Here is a 22,011-nt window from a genome sequence, read left to right on the forward strand (position 1 = left end):
ACCAATACAATTAACTATATTATAGGCTTTATGCAGATCTCACCAGTTTTGCATGTACGCATGTTTGTGTGTGTGTGTTCTGTGAAATTTTATCATATCTATACTTTTCATCCCCCTTGACTTTTTATTTTTATTTTTTTAAACATCTTTATTGGAGTATAATTGCTTTACAATGGTGTGTTAGTTTCTGCTTTATAACAAAGTGAATCAGTTATACATATACATATGTTCCCATATATCTTCCCTCTTGCATCTCCCTCCCTCCCACCCTCCCTATCGCACCCCTCTAGGTGGTCACAAAGCACCGAGCTGATCTCCCTGTGCTATGCGGCTGCTTCCCACTAGCTATCTATTTCACATTTGGTAGTGTATATATGTCCATGCCACTCTCTCACTTTGTCCCAGCTTACCCTTCCCCCTCCCCGTGTCTTCAAGTCCATTCTTTACGTCTACATCTTTATTCCTGTCCTGCCCCTAGGTTCATCAGAACCTTTTTTTTTTTTTTTTAGATTCCATATATATGTGTTAACATACGGTATTTGTTTTTCTCTTTCTGACTTACTTCACTCTGTATGACAGTCTTTATGTCCATCCACTTCACTACAAATAACTCAATTTCGTTTCTTTTTATGGCTGAGTAATATTCCATTGTATATATGTGCCACATCTTCTTTATCCATTCATCTGTTGATGGACACTTAGGTTGCTTCCATGTCCTGGCTATTGTAAATAGAGCTGCAATGTACATTGGGGTACATGACTCTTTTTGAATGATGGTTTTCTCAGGGTAAATGCCCAGTAGTGGGATTGCTGGGTCATATGGTAGTTCTATTTTTAGTTTTTTAAGGAACCTCCATACTGTTTTCCATAGTGGCTGTATCAATTTACATTCCCACCAACAGTGCAAGAGTGTTGCCTTTTCTCCACACCCTCTCCAGCATTTATTGTTTCTAGATTTTTTGATGATGGCCATTCTGACTTGTGTGAGGTGATACCTCATTGTAGTTTTGATTTGCATTTCTCTAATGATTAGTGATGTTGAGCATCCTTTTATGTGTTTGTTGGCAATCTGTATATCTTCTTTGGAGAAATGTCTATTTAGGTCTTCTGCCCATTTTTGGATTGGGTTGTTTGTTTTTTTGATATTGAGCTGCATGAGTTGCTTGTATATTTTGGAGATTAATTCTTTGTCAGTTGCTTCATTTGCACATATTTTATACCATTCTGAGGGTTGGCTTTTCATCTTGTTTATGGTTTCCTTTGCTGTGCAAAAGCTTTTAAGTTTCATTAGGTCCCATTTGTTTATTTTTGTTTTTATTTCCATTTCTTTAGGAGGTGGGTCAAAAAGGATCTTGCTGTGATGTATGTCATAGAGTGTTCTGCCTATGTTTTCCTCTAAGAGTTTTATAATGTCTGGCCTTACATTTAGGTCTTTAAGCCATTTTGAGTTTATTTTTCTGTTTGGTGTTTTAGTTCTTACATTAAGGTCTTTGATCCATTTTGAGTTAATTTTTGTATATGGTGTTAGGTAAGGGTCCAACTTCATTCCTTTGCATGTGGATGTCCAGTTTCCCAAGTACTGTGTGTGGAAAAGACTGTCCTTTCCCCATTGAATGGTCTTGACACCCTTGTGAAAAATCATTTGACCATATATGTGAGGGTTTATTTCTGGACTTTCTATTCTACTTCATTGGTCTATATGTCTGTCTTTATGCAGTATAAGTGTTTTGATTACGTTAGTTTTATTGATTTTAAATTTTATCCCATCGTAGTTGGAGAAGATAATTTGTATGATATTTATCTTTTTAAAACTATTGATACTTGATTTGTGGTCTAAAATATGGTCTATTCTGGAAAGTGTCCCATGTGTGGACAGTTAACTTTTCCTGTGTTTGTTTTTGTTGTTTGTTTGTTTCAAAGATGTTTTGCTTTGTCATTTGTCTTTTAATTTTTTAATGACCTTTTGGATATACTCACATGTTCTGGCTCTTTCTAATGTGATTTATTTTTCAATTGCTTTTTATGCTTAGAAATTCCTTTTCCAAGGTCAGTTAAATATTCTCAATTGTTCTAGTTTTTTTTTTTTTATTCAGAAACATGGTATCTTCTTATATATATTTGTTGGAACCTCTTAGAGGTTTTCTTTATACCAGTCACAACACTCGATATCCACTTACCTGAGAAAAGAGTTCAGAACCTGGGATTACAGATCTTGATTGTACAAATTATATTTTACATAATAGATCTTCTTTCAAACATTACTTTTGACATATTCATTAGGTCCTAAACACATATGCGACATTATTTACTTAATGTTATAGTTAAATAGTTTGGTTTCCTTGTTCAGTGCCATTTGTTTAATATTATGACTTTTCCATTTTAGTTCTTGACTTCTTGGTTAGACAAAAGTCTTGAAACATTTAGTGCAGCCAGGCTCAATTTTCTTTACTAGTCTCTAGTATGCATCTATGTAAGTATAGTTTGCTGGTCTGAAGAAGGAATCATTTGTATCCTTTGCATTAAATCTCTGTTGATGGCAAGAGGCAGAATTGTCTAACTTAAACCAGCTAAAGCAAAGAGAAGGGATCTGTTGGCACATATAGCTGGGAAGAAGAGGACACAAGTCACGTGGGTTTCAGGCATGGATGGATCTAGCACTCTCTCTCTTGTGCATATTTGGTTGTTTCTCTCATTCTTTCCTATGGCAGATGACCTTCTTCCATTTGGTAGGAAGAAGGGGTAGGGGGGTCAGGGATGAGGACACAGAATGCTGCAGATATGCAGCATCGTAGCCAGTGATTCCAGAGGAAAGACATTTTCCTCCCTCCTCCATCCTAGGATCTATATATCCTACAAAGAAATCTCATGCACCTAGTGTGGGCCATGTCTCTGCTCCTTGGACCAATTCCAGGGGCTAGGTGATGTTGTGCTGCCTTTGGCCAGGCCTGAGTTACATGCCCACCTCTGTGAGGGTAGAGAGTGGTTGGAAGTTTTACCAGAATCTAATGGAATGAGGAAGGGGGAATTTTCCCAAAGGAAAGAGGTGGGAGTAGGGGATGTACTGTACCAGAAAAATGAAGGAAGGGAGGCTGGGAAGAAAAACATAACTTGGGGCTCCTACATGCCTACTGTCTCATTCTCAGTCATTCTGAACCAATGAAAACACAAAAAACTATATTCCCAGGTATATACTGCCAAGAGTGTTACCCCACCCGAAAGTCCTGTGCTTCTCATGGGATGCAGTGAGCCTACCATTTCCACATTCCTCTCTCCCTTCTCTCACCTCCACACCCACCCACTCCAGAACAAACAGTCAGATGATTGAATATTAACACTAGGTTTGGCCACCTCTTTTTCCTCCTGAAAGTAGAATCAGGAAAAATAAGATATTCCAACTCTTCACTGAATAGCAAAGCAATTTTTAGGGCAGAGAACATGACATAGGTCACGTCATGTTCTCTGAGAACATGATCATTGAGAATTTCCACTGTTGTTTTGCATGAATTCTTTGATATCTAGGCAGAACTTACCCTCTAATTTGTCTCTAACTTGTAGGGGCCAAATTTAAGTTGAAAAGAAAGGTGATTCCCTTCAGCTTCGTGAGCCAACCTAGTCTCCAACCTTTAGAGTATTCCAGGGCTCCAGGGACATACCTCTTTTCATGGTTTGGTTCACCTAAAGATGCCAGACTATGAGAGATAATAAAACTGGAAGGGTATGTAATGGCCTGGTCATGGGGGAGCCTTGATTGCCATGCTGAGGAGCTTGGACTACCCTTAGGTAATGGTGTGGCATCAGAGGGTCTTGGGGGAGTAAAATTGTCCAGTTTGCTCTTTGGACCTACTGCTGTGGTCTGGTACTGTCACCTTGATGAACTGTACTTTTATTTTTTAATTTAATTTAATTTTTAAATTATTTTTAAAAATTGAGATATAGTTGATGTACAATATTACATAAGTTACAGGTGTAAAACAGAGTGATTCACAATTTTTAAAGTTATACTCCATTTATAGTTATTATAAAACGTTGGCTATATTCCCTGTTGTACAATATATCCTTGTAGCTTATTTATTTTATATGTAGTAGCTTATACCTCTTAATTCCCTATCCCTGTTTTGCCCCTCCCCCCTTCCCTCTTTCCACTGGTAACCACTAGTTGATTCTCTATATCTGTGAGTCTGTTCCTGTTATGTTTTTTGTTGTATTCACCAGTTTGTTGTATTTTCTATTTTTATTTTTTTATTATTTTGGTCATGCCATGTGGCTTGTGGGATCTTAGCTCCCTGACCAGGGATTGAACCCAGGCCCTTGGCAGTGAAAGTGCAGAGTCCTAACCACTGGACTGCTGGGGAATTCCTGTTGTATTTTTTAGATTCCACATATAAGTTATGTCATACAGTATTTGTCTTTCTCTGTCTGACTTATTTCACTTAGCATAATGCTCTCCAAGTCCATCCATGTTGTTGCAATGGCAAAATTGATAAACTGTGCTTTTAAAGAACAGTGCTTTAATTTCTCTGCCTTGGATATTTGCTATTGTACTTTTATAACCTACTCATCTTGGGGGAGGGTCCATAAATCTTTGTGAAATATGTTACAAATATGCCCAGCATGGAGGGAGAAGTGCAAAAGAAAAAGGACTGTCTGGATTATCATCCAAATCCCCATGTTGCAGGAGACTAGCAGGTAGATTATGGACTAAGCAGAGGCTGGAAGGTGAGGGGGTGGCCGGTGACAAGAAGAGGCATGACAATCTTAGGATTCTGTGAAGGATCCAGGGGGAACAGGCTAAACTGGAACCAGATGTTGAAGTCAAGGTGAAACATTTATTTTATTTTTTTATTTGAGAAGATTATAATTTACAGAACCAGTGAGGTGATTATTGATGTTTCAGGTTTATATACACAATATGAATATGTCTTTTAAGTTGAAAGGCCACATACCTGGAAAACTAGGTTGGCATTTTCATGCATTCCAAATATTTCTGGGTCATCTATCAAAGGCAGGTTTTCAATGTAGTCTTTAAACTCTTGTAGGCTGTCAGCCAAGGGTGCAAAATAGATACCTGTTATTGAAAACACAGAAGGCAATATGTCTCAAATAGACGAGCTTTGAGTACTGCCAGGTTTGATGCTTCTCTGTCTGTTCAGATGGTGGCTATAATCAGCTGCCTCACAGAGAAACAGGGATGGTTTTTCCTCGCCTTCATCCCTGTGTCTAGTTTCTTTACCTTTTCTTGAGGCCTTTACATCTAATCAGTGTCCTAACCTTTCAGGGTGTAAACATGCAGAACATTTCAAGGTTCTGAGAACCCAGGGATGTGCTACTGAGAGGTGTGTTCCGAATTTACAGTACTTTGAAAACACACTTAGACAGAATACAACCCATTTTAGAGCAGAAATAATTCAAAATGGTTATTCATACAATAGACCTTTGTACTCTTACAACCAAAGCCGTTTTGAAGGTGGTCAAGCATGAGGATGGGAGAGTGTGGGGTCTGGGTTGTGAGGACTGGACACAGACAGCTCCTGGATGGAAAACTGAGAGATGCTGTCAACGACTTCTTGGAAAAAGTTGTTTTCCATGATATTGAAAAGTCACTCACCTGATTCAGAATATTTATAATCCTCTTGTAATGTTTCAGGAGAAAAAAATCTTTTCAAAACAGTACGAAGGCATCTTTGATCCCAGGTATCTGTAACTCTACCACCATATGTAATTTCACCTGAAAAGAAGTTTGCGTTTAAAAACACTGTTTGCTTTTAATTGATATGCATACCCACATTCTAATAGGTTTATTTATTCACACAATTATTTGGTACTGAAAGTGCAAATAGCACATTGAGTTTCTTCTATTACCCCGCCCCCAAAGATAATAAAAGTCTACTTTTAAAAAGCAGAAAAAAATCTAGTATATGTTCTCTCCCCTAATTATTTTGCTTTTCCCAAATAACTGAAACTAAAGACAGTGAGATCTATTTACATATTTCTTTCTTCTTCCTGTTTTTTTCTTCAAAAATATTGATTTTGGGTCTTATCCCATCATTGACTGTAGTATTCTAAAACAGACATACTTTCCATGAACCACTGTTTCTTTTGGGGGCCAATGAGCTAAATGAAACCAAAACATTTACAACAAGCCATTCAAACTCTATACATACTTTTTTTTTTTTTTTAAACATCTTTATTGAAGTATAATTGCCTTACAATGGTGTGTTAGCTTCTGCTTTATAACAAAGTTAATCAGTTATACATATACAATATGTTCCCATATCTCTTCCCTCTTGCATCTCCCTCCCTCCCACCCTCCCCATCCCACCCCTCTAGGTGGTCACAAAGCACCGAGCTGATCTCCCTGTGCTATGCGGCTGCTTCCCACTAGCTATCTATTTTACATTTGGTAGTGTATATATGTCCATGACACTCTCTCACCCTGTCACATCTCACCCCACCCCCTCCCCATATCCTCAAGTCCATTCTCTAGTAGGTCTGTGTCTTTATTCCCATCTTGCCACTAGGTTCTTCATGGCTTTTTTTCCCCTTAGATTCCGTATATATGTGCTGGCATACTGTATTTGTTTTTCTCTTTCTGACTTACTTCACTCTGTATGACAGACTCTAACTCCATCCACCTCATTACAAATACCTCCATTTCATTTCTTTTTATGGCTGAGTAATATTCCATTGTATATATGTGCCACATCTTCTTTATCCATTCATCTGTCGATGGACATTTAGGTTGCTTCCATGTCCTGGCTATTGTAAATAGAGCTGCAATGAACATTTTGGTACATGACTCTTTTTGAACTATGGTTTTCTCAGGGTATATGCCCAGTAGTGGGATTGCTGGATCGTATGGTAGTTCTATTCGTAGTTTTTTAAGGAACCTCCATACTGTTCTCCATAGTGGCTGTATCAATTTACATTCCCACCAACAGTGCAAGAGAGTTCCCTTTCCTCCACACCCTCTCCAGCATTTATTGTTTCTAGATTTTTTGATGATGGCCATTCTGACCGGTGTGAGATGATATCTCATTGTAGTTTTGATTTGCATTTCTCTAATGATTAATGATGTTGAGCATTCTTTCATGTGTCTGTAGGCCATCTGTATATCTTCTTTGGAGAAATGTCTATTTAGGTCTTCTGCCCATTTTTGGATTGGGTTGTTCGTTTTTTTGTTATTGAGCTGCATGAGCTGCTTGTAAATCTTGGAGATTAATCCTTTGTCAGTTGCTTCATTTGCAAGTATTTTCTCCCATTCTGATGGTTGTCTTTTGGTCTTGTTTATGGTTTCCTTTGCTGTGCAAAAGCTTTTAAGTTTCATTAGGTCCCATTTGTTTATTTGTGTTCTTATTTCCATTTCTCTGGGAGCTGGGTCAAAAAGAATCTTGCTGTGATGTATGTCATAGAGTGTTCTGCCTATGTTTTCCTCTAAGAGTTTGATAGTGTCTGGCCTTACACTTAGGTCTTTAATCCATTTTGAGTTTATTTTTGTGCATGGTGTCAGGGAGTGTTCTAATTTCATACTTTTACATGTAGCTCTCCAGTTTTCCCAGCACCACTTATTGAAGAGGCTGTCTTTTCTCCATTTTATATTCTTGCCTCCTTTATCAAAGATAAGGTGACCATATGTGTGTGGGTTTATCTCTGGGCTTTCTATCCTGTTCCATTGATCTATATTTCTGTTTTTGTGCCAGTACCAAACTGTCTTGATTACTGAAGCTTTGTAATATAGTCTGAAGTCAGGGAGCCTGATTCCCCCAGCTCCATTTTTCGTTCTCAAGATTGCTTTGGCTATTCGGGGTCTTTTGTGTTTCCATACAAATTGTGAAATTTTTTGTTCTAGTTCTGTGAAAAATGCCAGTGGTAGTTTGATAGGGATTGCATTGAATCTGTAGATTGCTTTGGGTAGTAGAGTCATTTTCACAATGTTGATTCTTCCAATCCAGGAACATGGTATATCTCTCCATCTATTTGTATCAACTTTAATTTCTTTCATCAGTGTCTTATAATTTTCTGCATACAGGTCTTTTGTCTCCTTAGGTAGGTTTATTCCTAGATATTTTATTCTTTTTGTTGCAATGGTAAATGGGAGTGTTTTCTTAATTTCACTTTCAGATTTTTCGTCATTAGTGTATAGAAATGCAAGAGATTTCTGTGCATTAATTTTGTATCCTGCTACTTTACCAAATTCATTGATTAGCTCTAGGGGTTTTCTGGTAGCATCTTTAGGATTCTCTATGTATAGTGTCATGTCATCTGCAAATAGTGACAGCTTTACTTCTTCTTTTCCGATTTGGATTCCTTTTATTTCTTTGTCTTCTCTGATTGCTGTGGCTAACACTTCCAAAACTATGTTGAATAATAGTGGTGAGAGTGGGCAACCTTGTCTTGTTCCTGATCTTAGTGGAAATGGTTTCAGTTTTTCACCATTGAGGACAATGTTGGCTGTGGGTTTGTCATATATGGCCTTTATTATGTTGAGGAAAGTTCCCTCTATGCCTACTTTCTGCGGGGCTTTTATCATAAATGGGTGTTGAATTTTGTCGAAAGCTTTCTCTGCATCTATTGAGATGATCGTATGGTTTTTCTCCTTCAATTTGTTAATATGGTGTATCACATTGATTGATTTGCGTATATTGAAGAATCCTTGCATTCCTGGGATAAACCCCACTTGATCATGGTGTATGATCCTTTTAATGTGCTGTTGGATTCTGTTTGCTAGTATTTTGTTGAGGATTTTTGCATCTATGTTCATCAGTGATATTGGCCTGTAGTTTTCTTTCTTTGTGACATCTTTGTCTGGTTTTGGTATCAGGGTGATGGTGGCCTCGTAGAATGAGTTGGGGAGTGTTCCTCCCTCTGCAATATTTTGGAAGAGTTTGAGAAGGATAGGTGTTAGCTCTTCTCTAAATGTTTGATAGAATTGGCCTGTGAAGCCATCTGGTCCTGGGCTTTTGTTTGTTGGAAGGTTTTTAATCACAGTTTCAATTTCAGTGCTTGTGATTGGTCTGTTCATATTTTCTATTCCTGGTTCAGTCTCGGCAGTTTGTGCATTTCTAAGAATCTGTCCATTTCTTCCAGGTTGTCCATTTTATTGGCATAGAGTTGCTTGTAGTAATCTCCCATTATCTTTTGTATTTCTGCAGTGTCAGTGGTTACTTCTCCTTTTTCATTTCTAATTCTATTGATTTGAGTCTTCTCCCTTTTTCTCTTGATGAGTCTCGCTAATGGTTTATCAATTTTGTTTATCTTCTCAAAGAACCAGCTTTTAGTTTCATTGATTTTTGCTATTGTTTCCTTCATTTCTTTTTCATTTATTTCTGACCTGATCTTTATAATTTCTTTCCTTCTGCTGGCTTTGGGGTTTTTTTGTTCTTCTTTCTCTAATTGATTTAGGTGCAAGGTTAGGTTGTTTATTCGAGATGTTTCCTGTTTCTTGAGGTAGGCTTGTATTGCTATAAACTTCCCTCTTAGCACTGCTTTTGCTGCGTCCCATAGGTTTTGGGTCGTCGTATCTCCATTGTCATTTGTTTCTAGGTATTTTTTGATTTCCCCTTTGATTTCTTCAGTGATCACTTCGTTATTAAGTAGTGTATTGTGTAGCCTCCATGTGTTTGTATTTTTTACAGATCTTTTCCTGTAATTGATATCTAGTCTCATAGCGTTGTGGTCGGAAAAGATACTTGATACGATTTCAATTTTCTTAAATTTAACAAGGCTTGATTTGTGACCCAAGATATGATCTATCCTGGAGAATGTTCCATGAGCACTTGAGAAAAATGTGTATTCTGTTGTTTTTGGGTGGAATGTCCTATAAATATCAATTAAGTCCATCTTGTTTAATGTATCATTTAAAGCTTGTGTTTCCTTATTTATTTTCATTTTGGATGATCTGTCCATTGGTGAAAGTGGGGTGTTAAAGTCCCCTACTATGATTGTGTTGCTGTCGATTTCCCCTTTTATGGCTGTTAGTATTTGCCTTATGTATTGAGGTGCTCCTATGTTGGGTGCATAAATATTTACAATTGTTATACCTTCTTCTTGGATCGATCCCTTGATCATTATATAGTGTCCTTCTTTGTCTCTTGTAATAGTCTTTATTTTAAAGTCTATTTTGTCTGATATGAGAATTGCTACTCCAGCTTTCTTCTGATTTCCATTTGCATGGAATATCTTTTTCCATCCCCTCACTTTCAGTCTGTATGTGTCCCTAGGTCTGAAGTGGGTCTCTTGTAGACAGCATATATATGGGTCTTGTTTTTGTATCCATTCAGCCAGCCTGTGTCTTTTGGTGGGAGCATTTAATCCATTTACATTCAAGGTAATTTTCGATATGTATGTTCCTATTCCCATTTTCTTAAACGTTTTGGGTTTGTTATTGTAGGTGTTTTCCTTCTCTTGTGTTTCTTGCCTAGAGAAGTTCCTTTAGCATTTGTTGTAAAGCTGGTTTGGTGGTGCTGAACTCTCTCAGCTTTTGCTTGTCTGTAAAGGTTTTAATTTCTCCATCACATCTGAATGAGATCCTTGCTGGGTAGAGTAATCTTGGTTGTAGGTTTTTCTCCTTCATCACTTTAAGTATATCCTGCCACTCCCTTCTGGCTTGCAGAGTTTCTGCTGAAAGATCAGAAGTTAACCTTATGGGGATTCCCTTGTGTGTTATTTGTTTTTTTTCCCTTGCTGCCTTTAATATGTTTTCCTTATATTTAATTTTTGACAGTTTGATTAATATGTGTTTTGGCGTGTTTCTCCTTGGGTTTATCCTGTATGGGACTCTCTGTGCTTCCAGGACTTGATTAACTATTTCCTTTCCCATATTAGGGAAGTTTTCAACTATAATCTCTTCAAATATTTTCTCAGTCCCTTTCTTTTTCTCTTCTTCTTCTGGGACCCCTATAATTCGAATGTTGGTGCGTTTAATGCTGTCCCAGAGGTCTCTGAGACTGTCCTCAGTTCTTTTCATTCTTTTTTCTTTATCCTGCTCTGCAGTAGTTATTTCCACCATTTTATCTTCCAGGTCACTTATCCTTTCTTCTGCCTCAGTTATTCTGCTATTGATCCCATCTAGAGTATTTTTAATTTCATTTATTGTGTTTTTCATCATTGCTTGGTTCCTCTTTAGTTCTTCTACATCCTTGTTAAATGTTTCTTGCATTTTGTCTATTCTATTTCCAAGATTTTGGATCATCCTTACTATCATTATTCTGAATTCTTTTTCAGGTAGACTACCTATTTCCTCTTCATTTGTTAAGTCTAGTGTGTTTTGACCCTGCTCCTTCATCTGCTGTGTGTTTTTCTGTCGTCTCATTTTGCTTGTCTTACTGTGTTTGGGGTCTCCTTATCACAGGTTGCAGGTTCGTAGTTCCCGTTGTTTTTGGTATCTGTCCCCAGTGGCTAAGGTTGGTTCAGTGGGTTGTGTAGGTTTCCTGGTGGAGGGAACTAGTGCCTGAGCTCTGGTGGATGAGGCTGGATCTTGTCTTTCTGGTGGGCACGTCCACATCTGGTGGTGTATTTTGGGGTGTCTGTGGCCTTATTATGATTTTAGGCAGCCTCTCTGCTAATGGATGGGGCTGTGTTCCTGTCTTGCTAGTTGTTTGGCATAGGGTGTTCAGCACTGTAGCTTGCTGGTCATTGAGTGATGCTGGGTCTTGATGTTGAGATGGAGATCTCTGAGAGATTTTTGCCGTTTGGTATTACGTGGAGCTGGGAGGTCTCTTGTGGACCAGTGTCCTGAAGTTGGCTCTCCCACCTCCGAGGTACGGCCCTGATGCCTGGCTGAAGCACCAAGAGCCTTTCGTCCACACGGCTCAGAGTAAAAGGGAGAAAAAATAGAAAGAAAGAAAGAAAGAGGCTATAATATAGTGAAGTAAAATAAAGCTATTATAAAGCAAAGCTATACAGACAAAATCTCCCCCAGAAGCATATACATATACACTCACCAAAAAAAAAGGAAAAGGGGAAAAATTAATATATCCTGCTCCCAAAGTCCACCTCCTGAATTTGGGATGATTCGTTGTCTATTCAGGTATTCAACAGATGCAGGCACATCAAGTTGTTTGTGGAGTTTTAATCCGCTGCTTCTGAGGCTGCTGGGATAGATTTCCCCTCCTCTTCTCTGTTCGCACAGCTCCCGGGGTTCAGCTTTGGATTTGGACCCGCCTCTGCGTGTAGGTCGCCTGAGGGCGTCTGTTCCCCGCCCAGACAGGACGGGGTTAAAGGAGCAGCTGCTTCGGGGACTCTGGCTCACCCAGGCCGCGGGGAGGGAGCGGTACAGAGGAGGCGGGGCGAGCCTGCGGCGTCAGAGGCCGGCGTGACGTTGCAGCAGCCTGAGGCGTACAGTGCGTTCTCCCGGGGGATGTTGTCCCTGGATCACGGGACGCTGGCAGTGGCGGGCTGCACGGGCTCCCGGGAGGGGCGGTGTGGAGAGTGACCTGTGCTCGCACACAGGCTTCTTGGAGGTGGCAGCAGCAGCCCCAGCGTCTCACGCCCGTCTCTGGGGTCCGCGCTGACGGCCGCGGCTCGCGCCAGTTTCTGGAGTTCGTTTAGGCGGCGCTCTGAATCCCCTCTCCTTGCGCGCCACGAAACAAAGAGGCAAGAAAAAGTCTCTTGCCTCTTCGGCAGCTGCAGACTTTTTCCCGGATTCCCTCCCGGCCAGCTGTGGTGCACTAACCCCTTCAGGCTGTGTTCACGCCGCCAACCCCAGTCCTCTCCCTGCGATCCGACCGAAGCCCGAGCCTCAGCTCCCCGCCCCGCCCGCCCCGGCGGCTGAGCAGACAAGCCTCTCGGGCTGGTGAGTGCTGGTCAGCGCTGAGCCTCCGTGCGGGAATCTCTCCGCTTTGCCCTCCACACCCCTGTGGCTGCGCTCTCCTCCGTGGCTCCGAAGCTTCCCCCCTCTGCCACCCGCAGTCTCTGCCCGCGAAGGGGCTCCTAGTGCGTGGAAATCTTTCCTCCTTCACAGCTCCCTCCCACTGGTGCAGGTGCCGTCCCTATTCTTTTGTCTCTGTTATTTCTTTTTTCTTTTGCCCTACCCAAGTACGGGGGGAGTTTCTTGCCTTTTGGGAGGTCTGACGTTTTCTGCCAGCGTTCAGTGGGTGTTCTGTAGGAGCAGTTCCACGTGTAGATGTATTTCTACTGTATCTGTGGGAAGGAAGGTGATCTCCGCGTCTTACTCTTCCGCCATCTTCTCTCCTCCTATACATACTTTATAAATCATTGATGTTAAGCCAAGGAAGAAAGATAGATCCAAAGTGAAAGAGACAGCTTGCCTCACAGAAATTATGTTATGGGGAATTACAATGTATTGGTATCCCATCTCTTTCAACAGAGAAATTATGCTCCATCGTCATCCCCAAGTTACAAGTAGGAAAGATATCTATTCTGCATTGGAATGATTGTACTGCTGGATGATATGATTCCTTGGAAAAATTCCAGACCCATTGCTATAATTCATTATTCACCTCTGTAGTGTTCTGAAAAGGATTTTACTTATGATACTGATATTGTCAACTTCTGAATCCTTTGAATGTTCATCCATTCTCATCTCCATCTCTTTCATTATGTCAAGAAGATTTTTTTAAAAATTCTTTTTCAAGCTGAGGTGGTTGGTTGAGAGTAAGTTATTTGTGTTTGGAATCTCAGTAATTTATTTCTTCCAGGATAGCAACGTCCTGGCTTGTACCTATCTTCCCTCTCCTGTTGAGGCACTTCTGGTCAGTCTTACTGGCTCAGACACTTAGAGTGAGGGGTTGGGGAGTAAGTGCCAGAGCTGATGGTCAAGTAACTGACTCCCTGCATTAGCAATTCTAAGAGGGAAGAAAGAGATGCTGCTGTACTTTCCTGAGAATACTCTTCAGTCACTCTCTGGGAAATCTTGCAACACGAAGTTGGGTTAAATCTTTGTGGTGGGTCCATCTAGCTTCAGACTAACTTGGATCCTGAGGGCTAGATGGGAATGTAAAGGTCAAGTTTCTTCAATTGCATCATGGTGTCTGGGAAAGGAGGGTGGCTGGGAAAACTCAGACTCCAATAATTAGTCAGTGGTGAGAGGAAAGAGTTGCCCTGAAGTGCATTATTCTAAAAAAATTTTCGGGGACTTTCCTGGCGATCCAGTGGTTAAGACTCCACGCTTCAACCGTAGGGGGCCCACGTCTGATCCCTGGTTGGGAAACTAAGATCCCACATGCCGTGCGGCAGGGCCAAAAAATTTTTTTTTAAACAAAAATATTTATATTTTGAGAAGAAGCACAGAAATATTTGCCTTAAAAATCATCAGACTTTGTGATTCTGTGTCCAGATATAGTGTTATGTTTTTCTTGGATCAAAGTGAGCAAACCAGGAACTCCAATAATTTGATTCAGGGTAGATGACTCACTTTTAGGCTTACTTTTAGGAAGGAGTCTTCTGGGTTTAGAAGACAAATGTTGGGAGGGGGCGTCTACCATTCACGTCCACCACCTGTCCTGGCCCAGGCATCACAGTTCCTGAGGGTCTTGTTGCAAATCCTGATGTGGTGTCTTCCCCTTCTCTTCCATTCTTATCCCTATGGGCTGGCTCAGGGATGGCCCGACACAAACTGGATAGACCTTAGGTTTGGCTCTGTCTTTGCCCACTTTGAGCTCAGAGCTGTCTCTTGGACTTAGGCATCGCTGTAGCTTACTCTATAAAATTTTAAGGACCGTTCCCCCTCCTCCAACCCCAAATACCTTCCCATATTTAAAGCCTCCTTAATCTTTCTCTGTTTATTCTCTCCTGTCTAGTCTCCCCCTTGGTGTTGCTGTATCCCCTTGTTCAATTCTTCGTCTTGCTTTTGTTACAGCTTTATAAGTGGTTGCACCTGTTCCCAGCCTAAAAGACTATAATTGCCAACCATTGCTTATAAGGTAGAGCCCAAATTTATTAACAACACACACAGGCTTTCAAGATGTGCCCGCAGATCACCTGTTTTTAGTTTTGTTGAAGATAAAGCTTTCCTCCATATACATCTCCTCTTTATACTCTGCTCTGGCACTTGTGAACTACTCAGTGTCTACAGGCATGCCACATCCCGACACTGCTGGGCTTTTCCATCACTGTTCTCTCTGCCAGTGTGCTCTCCTGCCTCTTCTCTCCTGCTGAGCCCAACCCACCATTCAGTGCCCCACTCAACCACTGCCTCCTTGGTGGAGCTTTCCCAGATTCCTCCAGGTAGCGTTATTTGCTCCTTCTGAATTCCCACAGCATTGTCCATACACTTCTATTTTGGTAATTGTCATACCATATTGTAATTTATTTATTATCTCCATCCCATGAGGTTTTGGTAGGCAGGGGCTACATCATCTTTGTATTTCCAGCATTTAGCATAGTGGTACTAACCTGTATTTTCTGGATTAATCCATAAATGACTGCCTAAAATCCCACCACAAGTAAATATAATTGCCTGGATAAAGCATTGCCTTTTTTTCTCCTATTTTTTTTTTTTTAAACATTTTTGATGAGCTACACCTTGAAAATCATGTCACTTAAAATTTACATGTATAATTAAATAGTTTTTAGTAAATTTACAAAGTTGTGTAACCATCACCATGATCTAATTTTAGAACATTTCTATCAACCCCCCAAATAAATCTTGTGCCCATTTGCAGTCACCGTCTATTTCTTATCCCCGGCCCCATGCAATCACTATCTTACTTACTGTCTGTATATTTGCTTTTTCTGGAAATTTCACACAAATGGAATATACAACATGTGATATTTTGTGTCTGGCTTCTTTTACTTAGCATAAAGTTTCTGAGGTTTATCCAAGTTGGAGCATGTATCAGTACTTTATTTCTTTTTTATGGGGGAGTAATATTACATTTGTAATATTGTATGGATAGACCTCACTTTATCATTTATTATTCATCAGTTGATAGACATTCATGTTGTTTCCACTTTTGGGGATTATGAATGATGCTGTTATGAACATTTCTGTACAAGTTTTGGTGTGGACATGAGTTTTAATTTTCCCTGGTATATAACTAGGAGTGGAATGGAATTTCTGGGTCATATGGTAAACCTATTAAAACATTTTCCAAAGCAGCAGCAACATATTACATTGTCACCAGCTATGTATGAGGGTTCCACTTTCTCCACATCCTTGCTAACATTTCTTACTCTTTTTTTTTTTTATTATAGTCATCCTAATGGGTGTAAAGTGGTATCTCATTGTGGCTTTAATTTTCATTTTCCTGATGACTAAGTGAGCATCCTTTCATGTGCTTATTAGGCATTTGTATGTCTTTTTTTTGCGAAATGTACATTCAAATCTTTTGCCCGTTTAAAAATTGGATTATTTATCTTCTTACTGTTGTTGGAGTTCTTTATATACTTCGTATACAGGTGCCTTATCAGATATATGATTGCAAATATTCTCTCTCAGTCTGTGGCTTCCTTTTTCACTTTCTTGATGGTGTTTGCTGAAGTGTAAAAGCTTTACATGTTGAAGAAGTTGAATTTATTATTTTTCTTTTATTGCTAGTGCTTTTTGTGTCATATCTAAGAAGCCATTATTAACCCAAAGTCATGAAGATTTATTTATATGCTTTCTCCTAAGAGTTTTATAGTTTTAGCTCTTACATTTAGATATATCACTCATTTTGAATTAATTTTTTGTGTGGTGTAGGATAAGGATCCGAGTTCATTCTTTCGTAGATGGATATCCAATTGTCCCAGCATCATTTATTGAAAAGACTCTCCTTCCCCTATTGAATTGTCCTGGTGCCTTTGTTAAAAATAAATTGACCAGGGGCTTCCCTGGTGGTGCAGTGATTAAGAATCGCCTGCCAATGCAGGGGACACAGGTTCAAGCCCTGGCCCGGGAAAATCCCACACGCTTCGGAGCAACTAAGCCCGTGCGCCACAACTACTGAGCCTGTGCTCTAGAGCCTGCGAGCCACAACTACTGAGCCCATGTGCCACAACTACCAAAGCCCACGTGCCTAGAGCCCGTGCTCCACAACAAGAGAAGCCACCACAATGAGAAGCCCGCGCACCGCAACAAAGAGTAGGCCACGCTCGCCACAACTAGAGAAAGCACACGTGCAGCAACAGAGACCCAACACAGCCAAAAATAAATACATAAATACATTTTTTTAAAAAAAATAAATTGACCATAAATATAAGGGTTTATTTCTGGATTCTCAATTCTGTTCCATTGATTATATGTCTATCCTTATGCCAGTACCATATTGGTTTTTTTAAAAAATTGAATTTAGTTGATTTACAATATTGTGTTAGTTTTAGGTGTATAGCAGTGATTCATTCACACATATATGTTTATATATCTATATATTTTTTTCCGATTCTTTTCCTGTATAGTTTATTACAAGATATTGAATATAGTTCCCTGTACTATACAGTAAGTCCTTGTTGTCTCACATTCTCTTAATTATTGTAGCTTTGTATAACTTTTGAAATTGGGAAATGTAACTCTTCTGACTTCATTCTTTTTTTTCAGGATTGTTTTTGCTTTTTGGGGCCCTTTGCATTTCCATCCAAATGTTGTAATCAGCTTGCCAATTTCAGCAACAGTGTCAGCTGAGAGTTTGATAGGGATTGTGCTAAATCTATAGATCGGTCTGGGGATTATTGCCACTTTCACAATATTGTGTCTCTCAATCCACGAGCATGTCATGTCTCTTCATTTATTTAGATTAATTTCCTTTGGCAGTGCTTTGCAGGTTTCAGTGCACAAATCTGCACTTCTTTTGGTAAATTTATTCTTAAGTAGTTTATTCTTTTTGATGTTATCATGAATAGAATTAAAAGTATTTTCTAATTGTTCATTGCCAGTGTGTAGAAATGCAGTTGATTTTTGTATATTGACTTTGTATCCTACAACCTTGCTGAATTCATTTGTTACTTCCAGTTTGTGTGTGTGTGTGTGCGTGTGTGTGAATTCCTTAGGATTTTCTGCATGCAAGATCTTGTCATCTGCAAATAAAGATAGGTTTACTTTTTCCAGTTAATCTGGATGTCTTTGATTGCTTTTCCTTGTCTGATTTCCCTAGCTAGAATCTTCAGCACAACATTGAATAGTAGTGATGAAAGCAGATACATATTTGTCTCATTCCTTTCTATCCTTTTCAAAACACAGTTACTTCCACAGCAGTAGAAATTGAGGTAACCAGAAAGGTCAAGTGTTCTAGGAGAGAAGGAAGGAAGAGAAAAGCTAGGAAGCAAAAAATTCAGGGTACATAGAGGGTGCCAGAGAAGAATTCTGCCTAACTCACTGTTATGTTAAGCAATGTTGGCCACACAGGAGTGGCTGGGAGCAGGAGTACAAAGTAGCTTCCCAGGTTCCATACCCACTTCTCTTGGTCCACGCTGGGGATGGGTCCTCATCCATTTCCATACTCTTTCGCTGCCCTTCACTCAAACATGTTCCAAGGTGTCACATGCTGTTCAAGGCTCTAGATCAGCTGATACCTCTCTGCTGTTCCCCATTTCCCTTGCTCACCAATGAAAACCATCCATTCCCATTCTGCTCTCTCCCTCCCTCACCTCCCAGTGGGAATCTGTTCTTCATTATTTGGGTCTACATGGTCTAAATTGTATCTGATTTTGGCAGTAAGATCTCATTTGGCCACAATTCATATTTGTTAAAAATTGTAATTCCTGAAATAGTTTTTCCTTTTTCATAAGTGCACCTAACTCAACAGGTATCGACTAGTCAATCATGTTTACATTCTTTTGAACTTAAGAGCACAGACTCTGGAGGCTGGACTGCCTGCCTTTAAATCTTGGCTTCACCCTTGTAAACTGCGTCCTTCAGGTTCCTCATGTGTAAAATAGGGATATGATAGTCTTCACCTTATAGGGTTGTTGTAAGGATTAAATCTGCTAATTCATGGGACATGCTTAAAACATGCTTAGCATGTAGCAAGAGCTATCTAAGTTTTTGCCATTATTATTTGGGAAAACATTCATCCCATTTCCTATGTGTAAATATTCTTATGATATTCTTATCATTGTCTTATGTTCTCAAAGGCAGTATCAGCAGTCATCACCACCATCACCAAAGGCTTGGGAGGACATCGTTTTGGTATAAGCCAGGTGGGTGTAAACCAACAACTGTGTGGTGCACAGCTGGACGTCAGACCATGTGGGCATACTGACCAGTGATGTAAATCAATGCATCCCAGGGAATCTTTCCTTCTTGACAGTAAAGGTTGAGGTTCAGTAAAGCACATTCCCTGTCACTGTCGTTAAATTCATAGCAGATATTCCAACCAAGAGGGCCGAACTTTTTTCTCTCCTAGAATAGAAAATGAAAATGGTCTTAAAGTTTGATAAAATTAATTGTGTAAAATACTGAAAACTAAAAGGTTTCTGTTGAAGTTGAGCATCCTTACTGTGCAAAATCGGTTAAAATCATGACATTCAACTTGAGCCAGGCTTTCAGTTTGGCTGTCACCAAACGGGGCAGGCACCTCTTCCTCCAACACTGGCCTTTTGCCAATTTTCCAAAAGAAAATTTGATATTACGAGAAATGTGAAAATGTGATAGACTTGTCAAAAGAACATTTGTTCTTCATGGTAAAATAAAATATTTCTCCATCAAATAGGGAAAACTAGCCCACCTAGAGTCTTTTGGCATAAAAATATTGACACTAATCACCCATCTGGTGGAGAGAGCTGCCCCCAACTCTTCTAAGAAGTCTGTCTATCACCCAGGCTTTTCAGTCATGCGTGATGTGCTGGTTACATGCTGACTTCTCTATAGTGGCCTTTTTTTTTTTTTAAACTGATACCCAGAATCTCAATTCTTGTTTCATAACTCCCCATAGTGAAATCTTTCCCTTTCTTTGTTATCTCCTTATCTCACCTAATTTCTTAATTCTAAACTACTGATTGTATCAGAGGATTGGTCCCACGTTCCCTCCTCTTTTCTTAAATTTATATTTTTATTAAAAATTTTTTAAAATTATTATTATTTTTAAAATTTATTTATTTATTTTTGGCTGCGTTGGGTCTTCGTTGCTGCGTGTGGGCTTTCTCTACTTGCCGTGAGTGGGGTCTACTCTTCGTTGTGGTGTGCGGGCTTTTCATTTTGGTGGCTTCTCTTGTTGCAGAGCACGGGCTCTAGGCGTGCGGGCTTCAGTAAGTGTGGCACGTGGGCTCAGTAGTTGTGGCTCATGGGCTCTAGAGCACAGGCTCAGTAGTTGTGGTGCACGGGCTTAGTTGCTCCGCAGCATGTGGGATCTTCCTGGACCAGGGCTTGAACCCGTGTCCCCTGCATTGGCAGGCAGATTCTTAATCACTGCGCCACCAGGGAAGTCCCCTTAAATTTATTTTTTAATTTTTATACAAGTTTTAAAGGTTACACTCCATTTACAGTTGTTACAAAATATTGGCTATATGCCCTGTGTTGTACAATACATCCTTGAGCCTGTCTTACACCCAATAATTTGTACCTCCCCCTCCACCACCCCAGATAGCCTCCCCACCCCGTAACCACTACTTTGTTCTCTGTATCTGTGAGTCTGCTTCTTTTTTGTTATATTCGCTAGTTTGTTGTATTTTTTTAATTATTTATTTATTTTTTGTAATTAAATCTTTATTTATTTATTTATTTGGTTGCGCTTGGTCTTAGATGCAGCAGGCAGGCTCCTTAGTTGTGGCATGTGGGCTCCTTAGTTGTGGCATGCAAATTCTTATTTGTGGCATGCATGTGGGATCTAATTCCCTGACCAGGGATCGAACCCCGGCCCCCTGCATTGGGAGCGTGGAGCCTTAACCACTGAACCACCTGGGAAGTCTCTGTTGTATTTTTTTAAATAACTTTTTTTATAACTATTTTTTTAAGACTTATTATTTATTTATTTATTTATTTATGTTTGGCTGCGTCGGGCCTTAGTTGCAGCACGCAGGCTTCTCTCTAGTTGTGGCATGTGGGTTTTCTTTCTCTAGTTGTGGCGCTCAGGCTCCAGGGCCTGCAGGCTCTGTAGTTGTGGTGAGTGGGGTCCAGAGAGCATGGGCTCTGTAGTTTGTGGCACGCAAGCTCTCTAGTTGAGGTGTGTGAGCTCAATAGTTGTGGCGCATGGGCTTAGTTGCCCCTGTGGCATGTGGGATCTTAGTTCCCCGACCAGGGATCGAACTGGCATCCCCTGCATTGCAAGGCAGATTCTTTACCACTGGACCACCAGGGAAGTTCCTGTTGTATTTTTTAGATTACACATATAAAGTGATATCATATAATGTTTGTCTTTCCTTTCTCTGCCTGACTTAATTCACTTAGCATAATACCCTCCAAGTCCATCCATGTTGCTGCAAATGGCAAAATTTCATTCTTTTTTATGGCTGATTAGTATTCCATTGTGTGTATATATATATATATATATGTATATATATATATATATATATATATATATATATATACATATATATATATATATATATATGTATATATATACCACATCTTTTTTATCCATTCATCTGTTGAGGGACACTTAGGTTGGTCTATATTTTGGCAACTGTACCATGTTTCCTCCTCTCCTTCTCAAAATTTCCCTAAATCTTAAACCATCCCTCATCTCAGCTGCTTTTGTTAGTAGAACAAAGGCCTCCCACTGGGAGCCCCAATCCCAGCCTCTCCGATCTCCTCTAGGACCTTGTTTACTTATTTATCCCAAATTTTGCATCTTTAATCTTTGTTTCTTCTCTACTAATTCTTCATCTGCAGACCACACACATTTGAAAACTAGGCAGCCTGTCTAATCAAGACACCATACAGAGATATGGAGCTGGAGTCAGAATTCCGGTACAAGGGCCACAGGATGGGCACCAGATCAGGGCAATGAGGTCTGAACAGAGGGGGGAAAGGAGTGCCCAGCTGAAGGCCACTTTTTGGGGGACTTGGAGCTCTAATCACAGGGAGGAAGCTGTTAAGGGTCTAAGCCCACTCCAACAGGAGCAGATGAGAGTGAAATTATTGTAAGAAGAATGAAGACTTGCCGACTGACATGATATATATATGTAAAGGAGGAAGAATAA

At 39.9% G+C, this 22,011-nt stretch overlaps 1 protein-coding gene across 1 annotated transcript in view; it reads right to left on the bottom strand.

The window, feature by feature from the left end:
* Positions 1-22,011, bottom strand: part of DNAH6 (dynein axonemal heavy chain 6) — a 298,766-nt gene that overhangs the window by 19,090 nt on the left and 257,665 nt on the right. The window contains exons 68-70 of the mRNA XM_059942689.1: positions 19,135-19,273; positions 5,606-5,725; positions 4,944-5,065 (exon numbers count right to left, since the gene is read on the bottom strand). Of these exons, the coding sequence (XP_059798672.1) occupies positions 4,944-5,065; positions 5,606-5,725; positions 19,135-19,273 (381 nt within the window). The remainder of the gene's footprint in view (positions 1-4,943; positions 5,066-5,605; positions 5,726-19,134; positions 19,274-22,011) is intronic.

The sequence above is a fragment of the Balaenoptera ricei genome, chromosome 13 (genome assembly GCF_028023285.1).
Source record: "Balaenoptera ricei isolate mBalRic1 chromosome 13, mBalRic1.hap2, whole genome shotgun sequence".
Taxonomy (NCBI): Eukaryota; Metazoa; Chordata; class Mammalia; order Artiodactyla; family Balaenopteridae; genus Balaenoptera; species Balaenoptera ricei.